The 14,316-nt window shown below is 45.3% G+C and overlaps 1 protein-coding gene across 1 annotated transcript in view; it reads right to left on the bottom strand.

The window, feature by feature from the left end:
* Positions 1 to 11,990, bottom strand: part of LOC128327240 (GLIPR1-like protein 1) — a 33,571-nt gene extending 21,581 nt beyond the window's left edge. The window contains exons 1-3 of the mRNA XM_053255774.1: positions 11,684 to 11,990; positions 8,895 to 9,137; positions 2,168 to 2,271 (exon numbers count right to left, since the gene is read on the bottom strand). Of these exons, the coding sequence (XP_053111749.1) occupies positions 2,168 to 2,271; positions 8,895 to 9,137; positions 11,684 to 11,869 (533 nt within the window). The 5' untranslated portion in view covers positions 11,870 to 11,990. The remainder of the gene's footprint in view (positions 1 to 2,167; positions 2,272 to 8,894; positions 9,138 to 11,683) is intronic.
* Positions 11,991 to 14,316: the final 2,326 nt, after the last annotated feature.

Below are 14,316 nucleotides of genomic sequence, written 5' to 3'. Positions count from 1 at the left end.
TTCCCCCATTTTAGGACTGTCCCGCTGTTTCTGCGGTATAATGTGGTGTAATGTGAAGGGTTTATTCAGCAATTTAAAGTTTCAATATCTTAATCTCCTCTCAGCTGCTGAAATGATCCTTTAAAAAACATTCCTGGGTGCTCTTGTGCAAAGGTAAAGGTAAAGTGTGCCATGAGTCAGTGTCAACTCCTGGTGACCATAGAGCCCTGTGGTTGTCTTTGGTAGAATACAGGAGGGGTTTACCATTGCCTCCTCCTGCACAGTATGAGATGATGCCTTTCAGCATCTTCTTATATTGTGGCTGCCCGAAATAAGTGTTTCCCATAGTCTGGGAAATATACCAGCAGGAATTGGAATTGGCAACCTCTGGTTTAGTAGTCAAGCCATTTTCCCACTGCGCCATTAAGTGGCTTTGCTTTTTGCTCCTCTCCCTCCTCTGTTAATGTTTAGAGAGGAGAGCTGGTCTTGTGGTAGCAAGTATGACTTGTCCCCTTAGCAAAGCAGGGTCTGCCCTGGTTGCATATGAATGGGAGACTAGAAGTGTGAGCACAATAAGATATTCCCCTCAGGGGATGGAGCTGCTCTGGGAAGAGCAGAAGGTTTCAAGTTCCCACCCTGGCTTCTCCAAGATAGGGCTGAGAGAGATTCCTTCCTGCAACCTTGAGGAAGCTGCTGCCAGTCTGTGAAGACAATACTGAGCTAGATAGACCAATGGTCTGACTCAGTATATGGCAGCTTCCTATGTTCCTAACCCATTGTGATTATATTCCTGTGATTATGTTTCTTTCTGTTCTTCCTTTTCTCTTTCAGCCTCTGCCAGTGAGTTTTTTTTAATTAGTTTAAAATACTAATTGTCAGCCATGGCAAGGAATAGTTAAGTTTGCACAAGCTAGAAGACTGCTCCACCTACAGGTGGCTTTGTGCAAAGCCACCGAGAAAAAAAGGTCTTTTTTTTTTAAAAAAAAGTCTCATTATATCATTGTCCCCCGCCTCCTCTATGACCCCACTGGCCCATAATGGGGCAGCAGGAGGGCACAAAGAGCACGTCTTACAAACAATATGAATGGGTCATCATGGGTGGCAATACGAACCGCCACAGCTGTACCACAAACTATGTAGCAAATGGCTTCCACCCTTTATTTACATTTTGAATACCATCCCAAGCCGAAGCATTTAACATCACCTCTAACCACTGTAGAGCTTGCAGTCTGGAAACCACCCAGGTGACAAAGGAGAAGTGAAAGGTCTTGCTTTCAACCAGCAGGAAAATAAGAAGAGCACCTTAACACTTTGCTCCTCTTGTTTGGAGTTAAATTTGAGAAACTAAGTCACTGTTACTGTCCAAATCTGGTTCTTCCTCCTCGTTATCTTTATTGCTGAATTTGTGCCCTTTTTGGAGAAGGGATGCTATCTTCGCCCCTAACTTGTGAGGAGATAAAGTTGCCTGCTCAACCAGCTTCATTAGCTATAAGGGGTAGGTGTCTGTATAGCAGCAGCCCAAGCACTCTCAGGCTGTCCCCTAACCGTTATTCAGTTAAAGGGACTGAAGTAGAAAAGCTTTCCCTCAGAGATGCAAAGGTGGCATTTGGCCAGGGTTCACCTTCTATGCTGACTCTAATGGGGCTTATGAAGGAAGACATTTTGGAAAACTTTGTGTTCACCTAATTTTGTAAGCAACACAGGGAAGTATGGCAGAAGCCTGAGTACTGTCCTCAGACCAACTGTTGATTATTAATGCCTGGGGAAGATGTTCAAGAAAGGGAAGGAAAGGTTTTCCTCAGAAATGTGAAAGTTGTGTTAGGCATAGAGAGCAGTGCTGAGAATTTTTCTTTGACCACCTTCTTTTGCTCTCTACCTTAATTTTCTGTCTTCTGAGTCAAAGCTTGAAGTGGGAGCCCACTAAACCTGCCTGCTGATAATGGAGGTAGGAAGTCATCTGGGAACAGAATGACTTCCTCTTCCACAATGACTTACCCAGGAAAGGCTAGTTAAAGCCCTTCCTGGACTTTCCTCTCCAGAAGTGTGAAATGAAGTTTGCCTTCTTAGCCTGAAGGAGGGGCTTTCCCAAATCTACCTGTCGTCCTCCCTTTGAGAGAAGAATAATAGAGTGTTAACACAGATTTAGATCAATATAGTGAAAATTCTGTTCAAAAGTGTCTTAACTTACGTTGGAGCATAATTGCATACAAAATATTCAATATTTTTATGACGACCAAATTCAGGACAGAAAACAATAGCACAGCCAAGCTTGTAAGAAGTACTCCACACTACCTGGGGGGGAAAAAAGATTTTACAAAATAATATACAAGCTGTGCTAACAGTTACTGCTTCTTATCCCCTGAACTGTTATAGGGATTTAAAGGTAAAGTGTGTTGTTGAGTTGGTGTCGACTCCTGGTGACCACAGAACCCTGTGGTTGTCTTTGGAAGAAAACAGGGGTTTACCATTGCCATCTCCCGCCCAGTATGAGATGATGCCTTTCAGCATCTTCCTACATCACTGCTGCCCTATGTAAGTGTTTCCCATAATCTGGGAAACATACCAGCAGGGATTTGAACCAGCAACCTCTGGCTTGCTAGTTATTAGGATTTACTCAAACACAATTGCAATCTTAAATGCAGAACTTGATCAAAAATAGTTATACACACACCCCTATATATAGAAAGTTGTTCTGGCTTCACTCACTCACCTGAAACTCCTGGACCAAACCACAAAAGACAGAAACATGGTGTTTTCACAGGTATTGTAGGTTCCAGGCCTCACGCAGATTACCAGAAAAATTGAAAAAAGAAAATCCTAGAAAAATTAATTAACTTCCTGGAAAATTAGGAAAAACTCTCCCATTGGAAAAGCGTGGGTTAGGGGGTTAGGGTTCACACAGACTTTGGCAGTTTTCTCAGCTACTTTTAAACACAAAGTCCAGACTCTGTAGTACAAGATGCATGCTTGCAAACTGCAAGCTGTTTTACTACTAGTATATCAAAACCATACCTGCAATATTAAAATATGTTCTATTTAATTCTAAAGCTGAAGAAAGTTAACATCATCTATTATTCACCCTTTGGATAAAGCTGTATTTAATAGATTATGACATTTAAAACTAGGTTATACTTTTTTCTTCTTAAGGCAATATAGGCAATATGGGACATCTTTTCTGTGGTCTAAGAATCCACTGCATTTCTTTTCACAGCAGAAACTGGTCGTTTTGATTCCTCACTTGTTGTTTTGCCCAGAAAATGAAATCTGTTGATTTAGGATTCTGTTCTACAAAATGTTCTACTAGTGGTTCTCCACTACATTTATTCTGTAGCCTCCACCCATTAGGCACTATCTACCAGCCCACCCCACTCCTTTGGGGCAGATCCACTTTCTGCCCCCAATCTGCCCCAAAGACACCAAAACTTCAAATATTCCCAAAAAATCAGCTCTCTGCCCAATCCCCCTGAAATTGGAGTGGTAGCCTCCACCCATTAGGCACTACCACCCCACCCCACTCTTTTGGGGCAGATCCACTTTCTGCCCCCAAACTGCCCCAAAGTCACTAAAACTTCAAAAATTCTCAAAAAATCAGCCCTTTGTCCAATCCCCCTGAAATTGGGGTGGTAGCCTCCACCCATTAGGCACTACCACCCCACCCCACTATTCTGCCCCAGGCCCCACTTTCTGCCCCAATCTGCCCCAAAGACATGAAAACTTCAGAAATTTCCCAAAAATCAGCCCTTTGCCCAATCCCCCTGAAATTGGGGGGGGGGGGGTAAGCCTGCACCCATTAGGCACTACCACCCCACCCCACTCCTTTTTCCCAGATCCCATGCTATGCCCCCGAACTGCCCCAAAGTCACTAAAACTTCAAAAAATCCCCCCAAATCAACCATGAACCGAATCACCCGAATTTTTCGGGCCCGAAATTCGGGTGATTCGGCTCAGGCCCAAAAGATATCGGGGGACATCAGGGGTGATTCGGTTCGGCCCTGAATCACCCAAAATTGCTCATTTTGGGCACAGATCATTCTGTGCCCGAAATATTTTGCACATCCCTAGCAAAGGGTTCTGGTGGAAAACACAGTGGTCTTCCCATCCTCGTTCGAAGGAGTCCTCTCTGTATCAACGCCCATACTGGCACCTCTCTAGCTCCAATCAATAGTCCAACAAAGCTTGTCTGTAAGATCCCTCTTCCCTCCACCATTCTCTGCAAAAGGGGGAACCTGCTTCAGCAATATCCAAAGATCCCCTTGGGGAATCCTGCTATTGATCAGCTTGGGAACGGTCATATGTCCCAGTCTCTTCCATGCTTACACTCCCAGGAGTGCTCTCTAGCGTCCCAAAAATCATCTCAATCCCTAGGGAGAGTCTGACCAACTCATCTAAGAGGTGGCAATTGTCATCTAGGGAGCCAGGGCAAGTGGGCATCTTCCTTATCTGGCGTAAAAGATTCATATTCTGAACCACCATAGTCAGGCTCATTGTCCCCTTCCAGTTTGACTCCTTTTAGTCCCAGAGAATCACTCCAGGTTGGGCGATACAGAGAAATTCAATCCTCCAGCGACTTTTCTCATGGTGGAGACACCTTTCCCTTCAGTACCAACTGCATGGGTACCCTGTCAGGGTTGTCACCCAGCGGGGTTTGCATGGTTCCTTTCTCCTTGTTTAAAGAAGTGGTTTTTGGTTTCTTTTTATTTGGCTCCTCTGAGGGAGCTACCAGCAGGGGCTCCTTTTTCTTTGGTATCGGTGGCAGGTGCTGACCCATGGGCAGTGGTGGCCCTTGAGGAGCTACCACCTTCTTCTTCTTCTTCTTGAGAGTCTTGGGAGGTGCCTCAGGACATGTTGATCCAGATGAAGAAGGGTTTGGCATGGGCAATGAAGTCAAAGTTGCAGGGGGAACCACTACTCCCACCAATGCAGGTGTTGGTACTGAGGGTGGTACCAAGGCTGCTTCAGTCTGGGCCAAAGTCGGAGGAGCGGAGTCTGTCCACTCTGTTGAAATCAATGAAGCCATTTTCAAAGTGCACTTCAACAATAAAGCCTCTGACGAACAGAGCGCTAACTCCCACAGGGCTGTGTGCAAGCGAGAAGCCCTATTTTACGAGCCTGCTTCATAAATTTCTGACAATGAGCACAGGACTCAACAACGTGGGATTCCCCCAAACAAAGCAAACACTTGGTTTGGGTATTGGGGGAAGGAATCTTTGATCCACACTGGGTACAATTTTTAAAGTTCGTTGTACTCAGCATAGAAAAATGCAAGGCCTTAAGGCCTCGGAAGCCCCGTCCCGTCTGGGATTGGAGCATCTCCGAAGAGAGAGGGGGGCCCCCTGAACAGAAATAAAAACGCCAAGAAAAATACGCAACTGTGCAAAAATAAAATATAATAAGGTGTGAAAGGGATAACAGGAGATACAACGAATAGAAATAAATGTACTGATGTTACTTTCCTACTCGTCATAGAGTGAGCGATTCCACAATGTCTCCTGAAGCATGGACAACGAAGACTGAGGGGTTGAGGAGAGGCGCAGCTGCATATAGCAGCTGGGGGTGGGGTTCCTGCCCAAATCAGGAGAATAGAGTTTGTTAGGTTCCGAAGAGGTCTCTGCACAGGTGCAAAGCCCGTCAGTGTAGGAACATAGGAAACTGCCATATACTGAGTCAGACCATTGGTCTATCTAGCTCAGTATTGTCTCCACAGACTGGCAGTGGCTTCTCCAAGGTTGCAGGCAGGAATCTCTCTCAGCCCTATCTTGGAGAAGCCAGAGAGGGAACTTGAAACCTTATGCTCTCCCCAAAGCGGCTTCATCCCCTGAGGGGAAGATCTTGCAGTGCTCACACATCAAGTCTCCCATTCAGATGCAACCAGGGCAGACCCTGCTTAGCTATGGGGACAAGTCATGCTTGCTACCACAAGACCAGCTCTCCTCTCCTAGACCAGCTTTCCTCTCCTGTAAAAAACCGAAAACTAACTAAAAAAAACCCACTAACTAAAAACAGAACAAAACAATGAGAGAAGAGAATAGTTCTTTTGTTTTTACACAGAAACTTGGAAAGAAAGTCCAAAAAGTCAACAGAACAGTGGATGACGAAAGACTAAGGACAGGGGGGTGCAGCACATCACGTGACCAGGAGTGGGGGCAGGTTTCCTACCAAAAATAATTGAGAAAAGCTTGGGAGGTTCCCAAAAAGGTCTCTGCTGTTGTGAAAACAGCCTTTTGGGGGGCTACAAACAACATCCCTCTGTATGATTTGAAACTGCAGGCTTGCAGTCTCCATCTTAGCTACTTGAGCTCACAGGACCGTGAACTCTACACATGCCCATATTTGGCAAACTCTTCAGTTGGTCGCTTAGCACAAGCAACATGGGGCAACTACTACCCCAGGTCAAGTATAACATGAGACTGCAAGGTAACCCCCATGGCGCCTCTTTGTTCACAGTACAAAGGAGGAGGCTGGCTGAGCTGGCATGAGCTAAGGAGAGAAACTACTTCTCAAGGGAATAGTAAAACTCTCTTTTTGGCATAAAGGATTATTTATTTATCATATTTTTATACCACCTGATATATAAATCTCTAGGTGGTGTACAAAATTTAAAATGTTTAAAAGTCACAAATTAAAATACATGACAATAAAAACAATATAATAAAATAATTATTAAAACAAAGTTTTTAAAATTATTAAAATTAATTCTAATTATTAATCTTACTAATCATTTCCACAGAAACTCAGATAAGACTGAGCACTCCCACCTCACGATTGCTGTGCTAATGGCCTGGCATGACCAGAAGGAAAAGTTAGGATCAAAGGAATCATTTTCTCCCAACCTGGAAGATCTTCCTGGTGAGCAAGATAAGCTTTGAGCTCGCTCATTCACTCTAGCCCATACAGGCTGTCCAAACCATTTCACTTTATTGTTCATTGAGTTCACACCTACCTGTGATCGAATCAAGCAGTATGCATTCTTTTGTCAACCACAGATGTGTGCCCCAACAGCAAGCAGGTGTGACCTGGGTATGGTCGGAAAGCATGGTTTTGCCCATTTCTACCCCAAATGCCAACAAATGATGTGCTTTTGCCTATACAGTAAGAATCCCCTTAAAGATGGAATCGTTCTCTTGCATCCTGCAATTGCACTCACTATTGCATTGAGTGCTACCAACACACAGGCTTGAATCTTTGCATTTGCACCCTGCCATCAGACTCTGCACCCTACACTGCCTGGGCACACCTCATGCTAGAGCTAACTAGAGAGAAGGACCCTAGCTAGAAGCAGGTAGCTATGAAAAGTGGCTTCCCTTTTTTTTTTCACCCTCAAGCCTCTTTCCCCTTCCCCATATTAAAGCTAACCACCCACCTTTCACGTTCAATGCCCCTATTGCCCCTAAGCAAAGAACTCTTTATTTTAAAGAACACATGTCTACTCTCCTTTGTCCTTTCCAGTGTGTACACAACTAGCTTTCCTGGAGAACTTTAAGGCTAAATATTGCTGCTGACTTATCTGCACGCATTTGATGCTAATTACCCCCACTTGAGCAAAGCCGCGGGATGTGATAACTAACACGTGTCCATGCAGACCTCTTAACATTAGCTCAGAGGATGTTTTCAAATGCTGAAGAGCCCTCCACCCCTCTGACTACTGGCAATTAATGTAAACCCATTAAAGTTAAGACTGAAGCAGATTGTTTTTCCTTTCAAGAATGTTCTAATTGCCTCTTAATTAATTTAACCAATTTTATGTCTTTTACAAATAAGCCGCTATTATTGTTTGCAATACAGGCAAACCTAATTATTAGAGGGTTCAATACTCGCGGTTTTGCGTATCCGTGGTCAGGGAATAGGCAGTTGACTTTGGTATACGCGGGGAACCAGAGGAACTTGTGTATCTGCAGGCTGGGGGCGGAGGCACCTTTTTAAAGTGCCACTGTGCAGCGGAGATGGTTCTGGAGGCAGTTGCAGCATTCAGGATGGTGGTGGAGGCATCGGGGGGACTCCGTCTCCTTCCCAAATGGTGGCTGTGGAGGCAGCGCCGGTACCTTTTTAAACTGCCACTAAGCGGTGGGGATGGCTGCGGAGGCAGCCACAGCATTTGCAAATGGAAGCAGCAGCAGAGACTCCTTCTCCCTCCCACTCCCTCTCAAATAAGTGCACAGGCTGGTCTGCAGCCCATTTTGGGCCTCTCTGAACATGTGTGCATGCTCAGAGAGGGCCAAAATGGGCGCAGACCAGCCTGCATGGCCATTTGGGCAGGGGAGTGAGGGGGAAGGAGAAGGAGTTCCCGCTGATGCCTCCATCATCCTGGGGATGGCAGAGGCAGCAGCAAAGACTCATTCTCCCTCCCACCCACCCAAATTACTACATGGGCCAGTCTGTAGCCCATTTTGGGCCTCTCTGAACATGTGTGTGTACTCAAAGAGGTCAAAAATGGGCTGCAGACCGGACCACGTTGTCAATTGGGAGGCAGGAGGAGTCTCTGCTCCTGCCTCCACCACCATTTATAAATGCTGTGCCTGCCTCTGCAGCCATTTCTGCTGCATAGTGGCAGTTTCAAAAGGTACCAGTGCCAGCTCTACGGCCACCATTTAGAAGGGAGAAGGAGTCCGTGCTGCTGCCTCCACCGCCATCCCAAATGCTGCAACCGCCTCTGGAGCCATCCTTGCCACACAGTAGTTTAAAAAGGTACCACCACCTCTGGGAACCTAAACCTACCCAATCCCCCACTGACCCAATATTTGCAGATTCCATATCCACGGTTGTAGAGCAGAACAGAACCCGTGAATATAGAGGTTTTCCTGTAGTTACTTAAAAAACCCTCTAATTAAAGAGTCACTATAGCAGCTACTTCATATATTGGTTGTCTTTAGAGATCTGGGTCTTTAATATTATGTACACTATCTGAGAATAAAAATTACCTGAGTATAATGACCACACTCACGTGTACATGAGTGTTTATTGTAATTGTAGTACTTAACTTCATTGTAGAATGCACTGATTGGACCAGCAGGATTATATGGACGTCTGGTAGCACCTCCAGCTAATAGATTTTCTCCAGTGGGCCTAAGTTTCGGATGAGGATGCCCTCGATATGGGTTATGGTCAAATATGCACTTATTTGCCCATGCTCTAGCTGTTCTAGCTAAAGCTAGGTCCCATGTCTGTAAAATATAAAAGAATCACACACAACTTTTAATAACACCACTTTTGTTAGCTGCACCCTAATAATGGACAAAGTACAAATCAGCTCTGTTGAAACTTATAAGGCACTTATTTCTTATTCTGATGCCTTTTGAATCAAGCTTCCTCATGAAGCTTCTCATAACATTTGTCATAATATTTAGCTGTTAAGACACAGAGTTCCAGGCAGATAGTGTGTCTTTCATAAACCAGTACTTTCATAAACATCCACTCAGCAACACAAAATGTTGGCATGGCTTATCTCTGTAAACATACAACAATACAGATAAATTAACAGAGATTCAAACTGGATGTGACAGTAGCAAAATCTATATGGTAAAACCTGAATTTGTCATAATTATATACTGTATAAGAGATGGCATGCATGACCAAAGAGCTACTCAGCCTGTGTTTAAACCCTGATACTTTTTAGACCTGTGTCATTAGAACCTGATATAACATATTTCTACATATTATTTTTCTTTAGGCATTTGTTTATTCTGACCAGAGATGTCACCAATGTTATCTTCTGAATCGCAGTTTTCAGAAGATTACCATTCTGAGTGATAGGGAGAAACTCAGTGGGTGAGGTTTCCCTAGCATGTGTAGATGGGAACTGCACCCACTGAAGTTCTGGCTGTCATACAACTGAAATATAGGCAAAATATCAACAGGTGCTGCTTCCATCATGTTAGTTGAACCTATTGAATGTGTGCCTGTCATGCAACTGTTACAAATCCTGGGCCCTATGACCCTTTCAGAACTCAGCAGCACCTTCCTCATATGATATACAAGGTTGGTAAAAGCCAAAGAGCAGCACCGAGGCTTAGCAGTTTTGAGGTAAAATGAAGCAAACTGGAGGAGGCTACTGTCAAATAGAAGCAGTTGAACTACCACTGCTAAGGAGCCAAGGTCTGTGTGATAGCAAAACAGGTCCAGTCTATCTCAGATACACGGGTTAAACCATTCAAGCGCAATGACTGCCCTTTATTTTCAAGACATTTTTCCTTCCCTGAGGGTTGAGAGTAGCCAGATTCCATCAGTCCTGATAAAGTCCTTTTCAGCAGTTTCTAATGACTAGGTGGGTGGGGGTGACCTGCCACTGTTTGCTCCAGCCCCCGCTTTTCCACACAGTCACACACCCCCTTTAAAGGAGGGTTAAAAATCAAATAAAAATATTTCCCACATCCCTGGCATACCATATGTGGAGGAAGAAGGCTTAGACCTCTTGGGTTTTGTAAAATAAACCCTTGTATTGCAAATGAACTGTAAATTAATTGGAATGGATATTCCTAAAGATCAGCTTGTAGTAAATAAGCACTTTTATTAATGCACTGATATTCACAAACCTCTGCATTACTGTAAATAGGATTTATTTGTTAATATGGTTGCAAGGTTCCTATGTTACAAAGAGAACTGGCAGGGTCAAAATTCATAGCTTCTGCTCATGTAAGATTCAGTTAAGATGAAGCCATGCACTGAGTTAATTTTGGAAGGAAAGGGAGCTTTGATAGAATTGGTTGCATTTTGTAAAATGGAGGGAACTTAGGTTATACTAATTGGCTTGTTTGAAAAGCTGTTGGAGCAAAAATTGTGTATAGTTATAGAAGGGATGTTTAGAGAGTTTTTAGTTAGAATTCAGGTTGGAAGGGAGAGAGAAGGAGAGTCTTTCTAGAGTCTGAAGTCAAAGGTTGAAGAACTGGAGTTTTGGAAGTCAGCAGCCAGTGAGAGTTCATTTTGGAGATCAGAATGTGCAAATAAAAGCTGAGAATCAGAAAGAAGATAAGCAGCACAGTCAAGAAACTGCCCCTCATCCCTGCTGGTCCAAACTGAATATGTATTAAGGACAAGGCAGGGAAGTCAGAAATTGTGCCCAGCATACATGTCTTGAGGTAACAATGGTCCACATTCCTTCTGAACCTGAATCCTGAGGGGTTGGGTGGAGTAGTGTCTCAGAAGATAAAGAAAAGGTATATTTTAAAGGGGGGGGGGAATTGGGCAGGGCGCCACAACCCCTTGAGCCAGCCTTGCTAACACCCAGAAAATATAAGACGATAATGACAGAGTGCTGAAGACACACACAGTCCGCATTTCTCTTGCTCCTGTTGGGAACCGGGGCAGGCATGAGCCCCAGCATTGCTCTACCAGCAGCAGTTAACTACTAGCGGGGGCGGCGGCAAGCAGCAGCGGCTCACATCGTCGCCCCAGCCAACGGCTTGAAGTAGGAGAAGCAACGGCCCATCCCGGTTCCAATATGCGATGCGACTCACTATTCGACGGCACGTGTGCAATACCGACACACTTCTAAGGCAGGCTATTCTCTTCGGTCCTTCAGCAGAAGTGTTTGGTAACAGCGCAGTATTTTGCTATTTCCCGCTCTGTGAAGAAAAGCTTCATGCGGAGCTTCTGCTTCCCGCTGAACTTAGTACCCGACTGGCGCAGGGTGCTTCTTCTTCGCCCCACCACCCACCCGGTTTGCCCCCACCCCACCCCTCTCCTCTCCTCTCCCTGCCCAGCGCACACCAACCATGTAGAGCATGTCAGAAGCGGGAGGGTTGACTTCCGAGCGGTGCTTGTTGTGGGCGTCGAGACACTGTTTGATAAAGGTCCTGTTGTTGATTTTGGGATAAGGCAGCGGCACAAACGGCTTCTTTTTACCGCGCGTGTTCGTCAAGGAAGCCAGCGCCAGCCACAGCAACAGCCACAGCCTCATGGTGATGCCGCCGCCCTGACACCGACACCCGGGACCTGGCGCCGCCTGGCCGTTGCTGCCCTCCAACGGTCGAGCCCAGAATGCACCCTGCAGCCCCTCCCACCCCCGGTCAGTTTGTTCCAGACTCAGCGGTGGGAGTGGGAGGGGGCCCCCGGGACGCGATACTCCTCCAATGAGGACAAAGAGCAAAGGTGACGTCAGAAGCTCCAACTTCTCCGCTTGGAGCTTTCCCGGCCGACTTTGATCTACTCGAAGCGCTTGGGTTTTCAAGCGTACGGTGTTGTGGAGTCTTGTTGCTTATTTGGGACATATGGCATCCTGGGACACGCTGCACTATCCAAACAGTTGCTGAAAGGACCGTCTTCTCTGGTGGTCTTTGTTTTTTCAAGAGGTTTCTTTTGGTCTAAGGGCACAGCTAGTCCTTGGGTGTTTTTTTTAAAACCAAAACAGCGTATATTCGTTGTGCTGGAATGTTAACCCAATCCTAAGGGCACTTACTCGGACTGTCAGGCTGCTGATTTGGCGGGGGGTGAAGGCGTTACCTCTAAGTAACTGTACATAGGATTGCAGCGTTTTTGTGCTTCATGTTTATAGTTTCTCTACTGGGTTTTGTTTGGTTTTACTACAGCACAAAGAAGTGGCTTATGCAGTGGGATAAACGTTTTAGAAATCTTAAATTCCTGGGGCCTGTTGTGGCTGCTTCTAAGGGGATGTGTGTGTCCTTTGCGTAGAGATTTGCAACACATTCCTCTACTTCATGTTTACTCAGAAGTAATTAAATCCTACAGAGTTTGGGGGTTACTCTTCCTCCAGTAAGTGTCGTAGGTTACTGTTGTAACCGTAAATCGGCCAGGTGCCTTGTCCCAAGCAGCAGGCAGCTAAATACCGTGGGGGCGGGGGAGGAGAGGGAGCTGGTAAAATAACGCTATGGTTGGAGGAAAAGCAAAAAGTAATGAGCCGCCTTCTATTTGCATCCACTGCGAGCGAACAATATAGAATCCTCCGCCGGCCTACGACATAATGGTGAGTATAGGCGAAGGCTGGATTGCTCTTTAAGTTAGAACTGCCTCATAGTAGTTAAATTGTTTAGTACATCTTTATTGCTCTAATCATACCATTCTCTTTCTATATCCTTAATTTTAATAAATTCTTATTTTGATTTTGAAACTATGTCTTTGTCTCAAATCCAGTCATTTATTGAGTCCAAACGTTTGCACAAATTAAAACTGGTGGAGCTGACCCCTTTAACAGCTAATTGCCCACACAAGCCTGAACACTGGGGGTGCTGACCAAATACCCGGGTCAGTTTCTTTTAACAGTTCCAATATTTTGCTGAAGTTTAAATTCTGTTAGTGGTGTGTGTGGAACTGAGAGATGCAAAACAGCCAACAATGAGAAGAATTAAATAAGGCCTGAAGTTGCATAAATGAAACTGTTTGAGAAGACTAAACTATTAAGCAGTCTGCCTGCCTGCCTGGGCTGCTGTGCTGAATAAAAGGTTACCCAAAATACAAAGGTTAAACTACTAAAGCACTTAAATTTAAATACACACCACAATAATACAGTCACAGTGAAAAATGAGGAGGAGAAAATAAAAATCGAATCTGTGTGCGCTGTGTATGCATGCATAAGGGTTGGGGTTTTTGCCATGGCCTCAGAATGCTGTGGCAGGCTGACACATGTGAGGACACCAGCAGCTAAGTTAATCATTGGCCACAGCTGGGGTGTGTGCGCGCATGTGTGTGCTGCTAGTTCAGTCAGTGCTTCTGAATGAGGAAAAAGGTTAACGAAGCAAAGCAAAACAAACAATGAGGGGGGGAAACCAACACATTACATAATTAAAATCAAATCAAAACCCTGCCTGCTCCACACTATAGCCTCAGATGGGTGGCGGCGGGTGGCCCCAGTCCGACTCCACCACTGTCATAGGCTTTACAGTGTGATGCATGTAATGCAGATTATAGCAATCAAAAGCCTCTTGTGTGCCTACTCCACACACCACAGCCTCTGACGGGCTTCAGGGCAGCAGCCCATCATCCACCATCACCATTTGTCTCATGGTATGATGCGTGCATGTGTGTCTGCATGTGCCAGCAGTACTGACGGGCAGATTATTATTATTATTAATATTATTTTATTCAATTTCTATACCGCCCTTCCAAAAATGGCTCAGGGTGGTTGACACATCTTGGCCAGGGTGAGCTGCCAGTGGTGTGGGAGGTAATGTATGGGGCGGGGGTGACACCCTCCACGACCAGCTCGGGGTAGGCCAGCAGGGGGTGGTTGGCCTTCATGAAGACCAGCTGCTCAACCAATGCAGAGTTCAGCCATGAGCACAGAGGTGTCACCACATCACCGGCCATGGAGAATGACCTCTCACTCAGGACACGGGTTGGGGGGCATGAGAGAAATCATCCAGCAACAGATGCTAAGTCCAGCAAGACATG

This window comes from Hemicordylus capensis, chromosome 5 (assembly GCF_027244095.1).
Source record: "Hemicordylus capensis ecotype Gifberg chromosome 5, rHemCap1.1.pri, whole genome shotgun sequence".
NCBI lineage: Eukaryota > Metazoa > Chordata > Lepidosauria > Squamata > Cordylidae > Hemicordylus > Hemicordylus capensis.
This window is presented reverse-complemented; position numbering and strand designations above follow the sequence as displayed.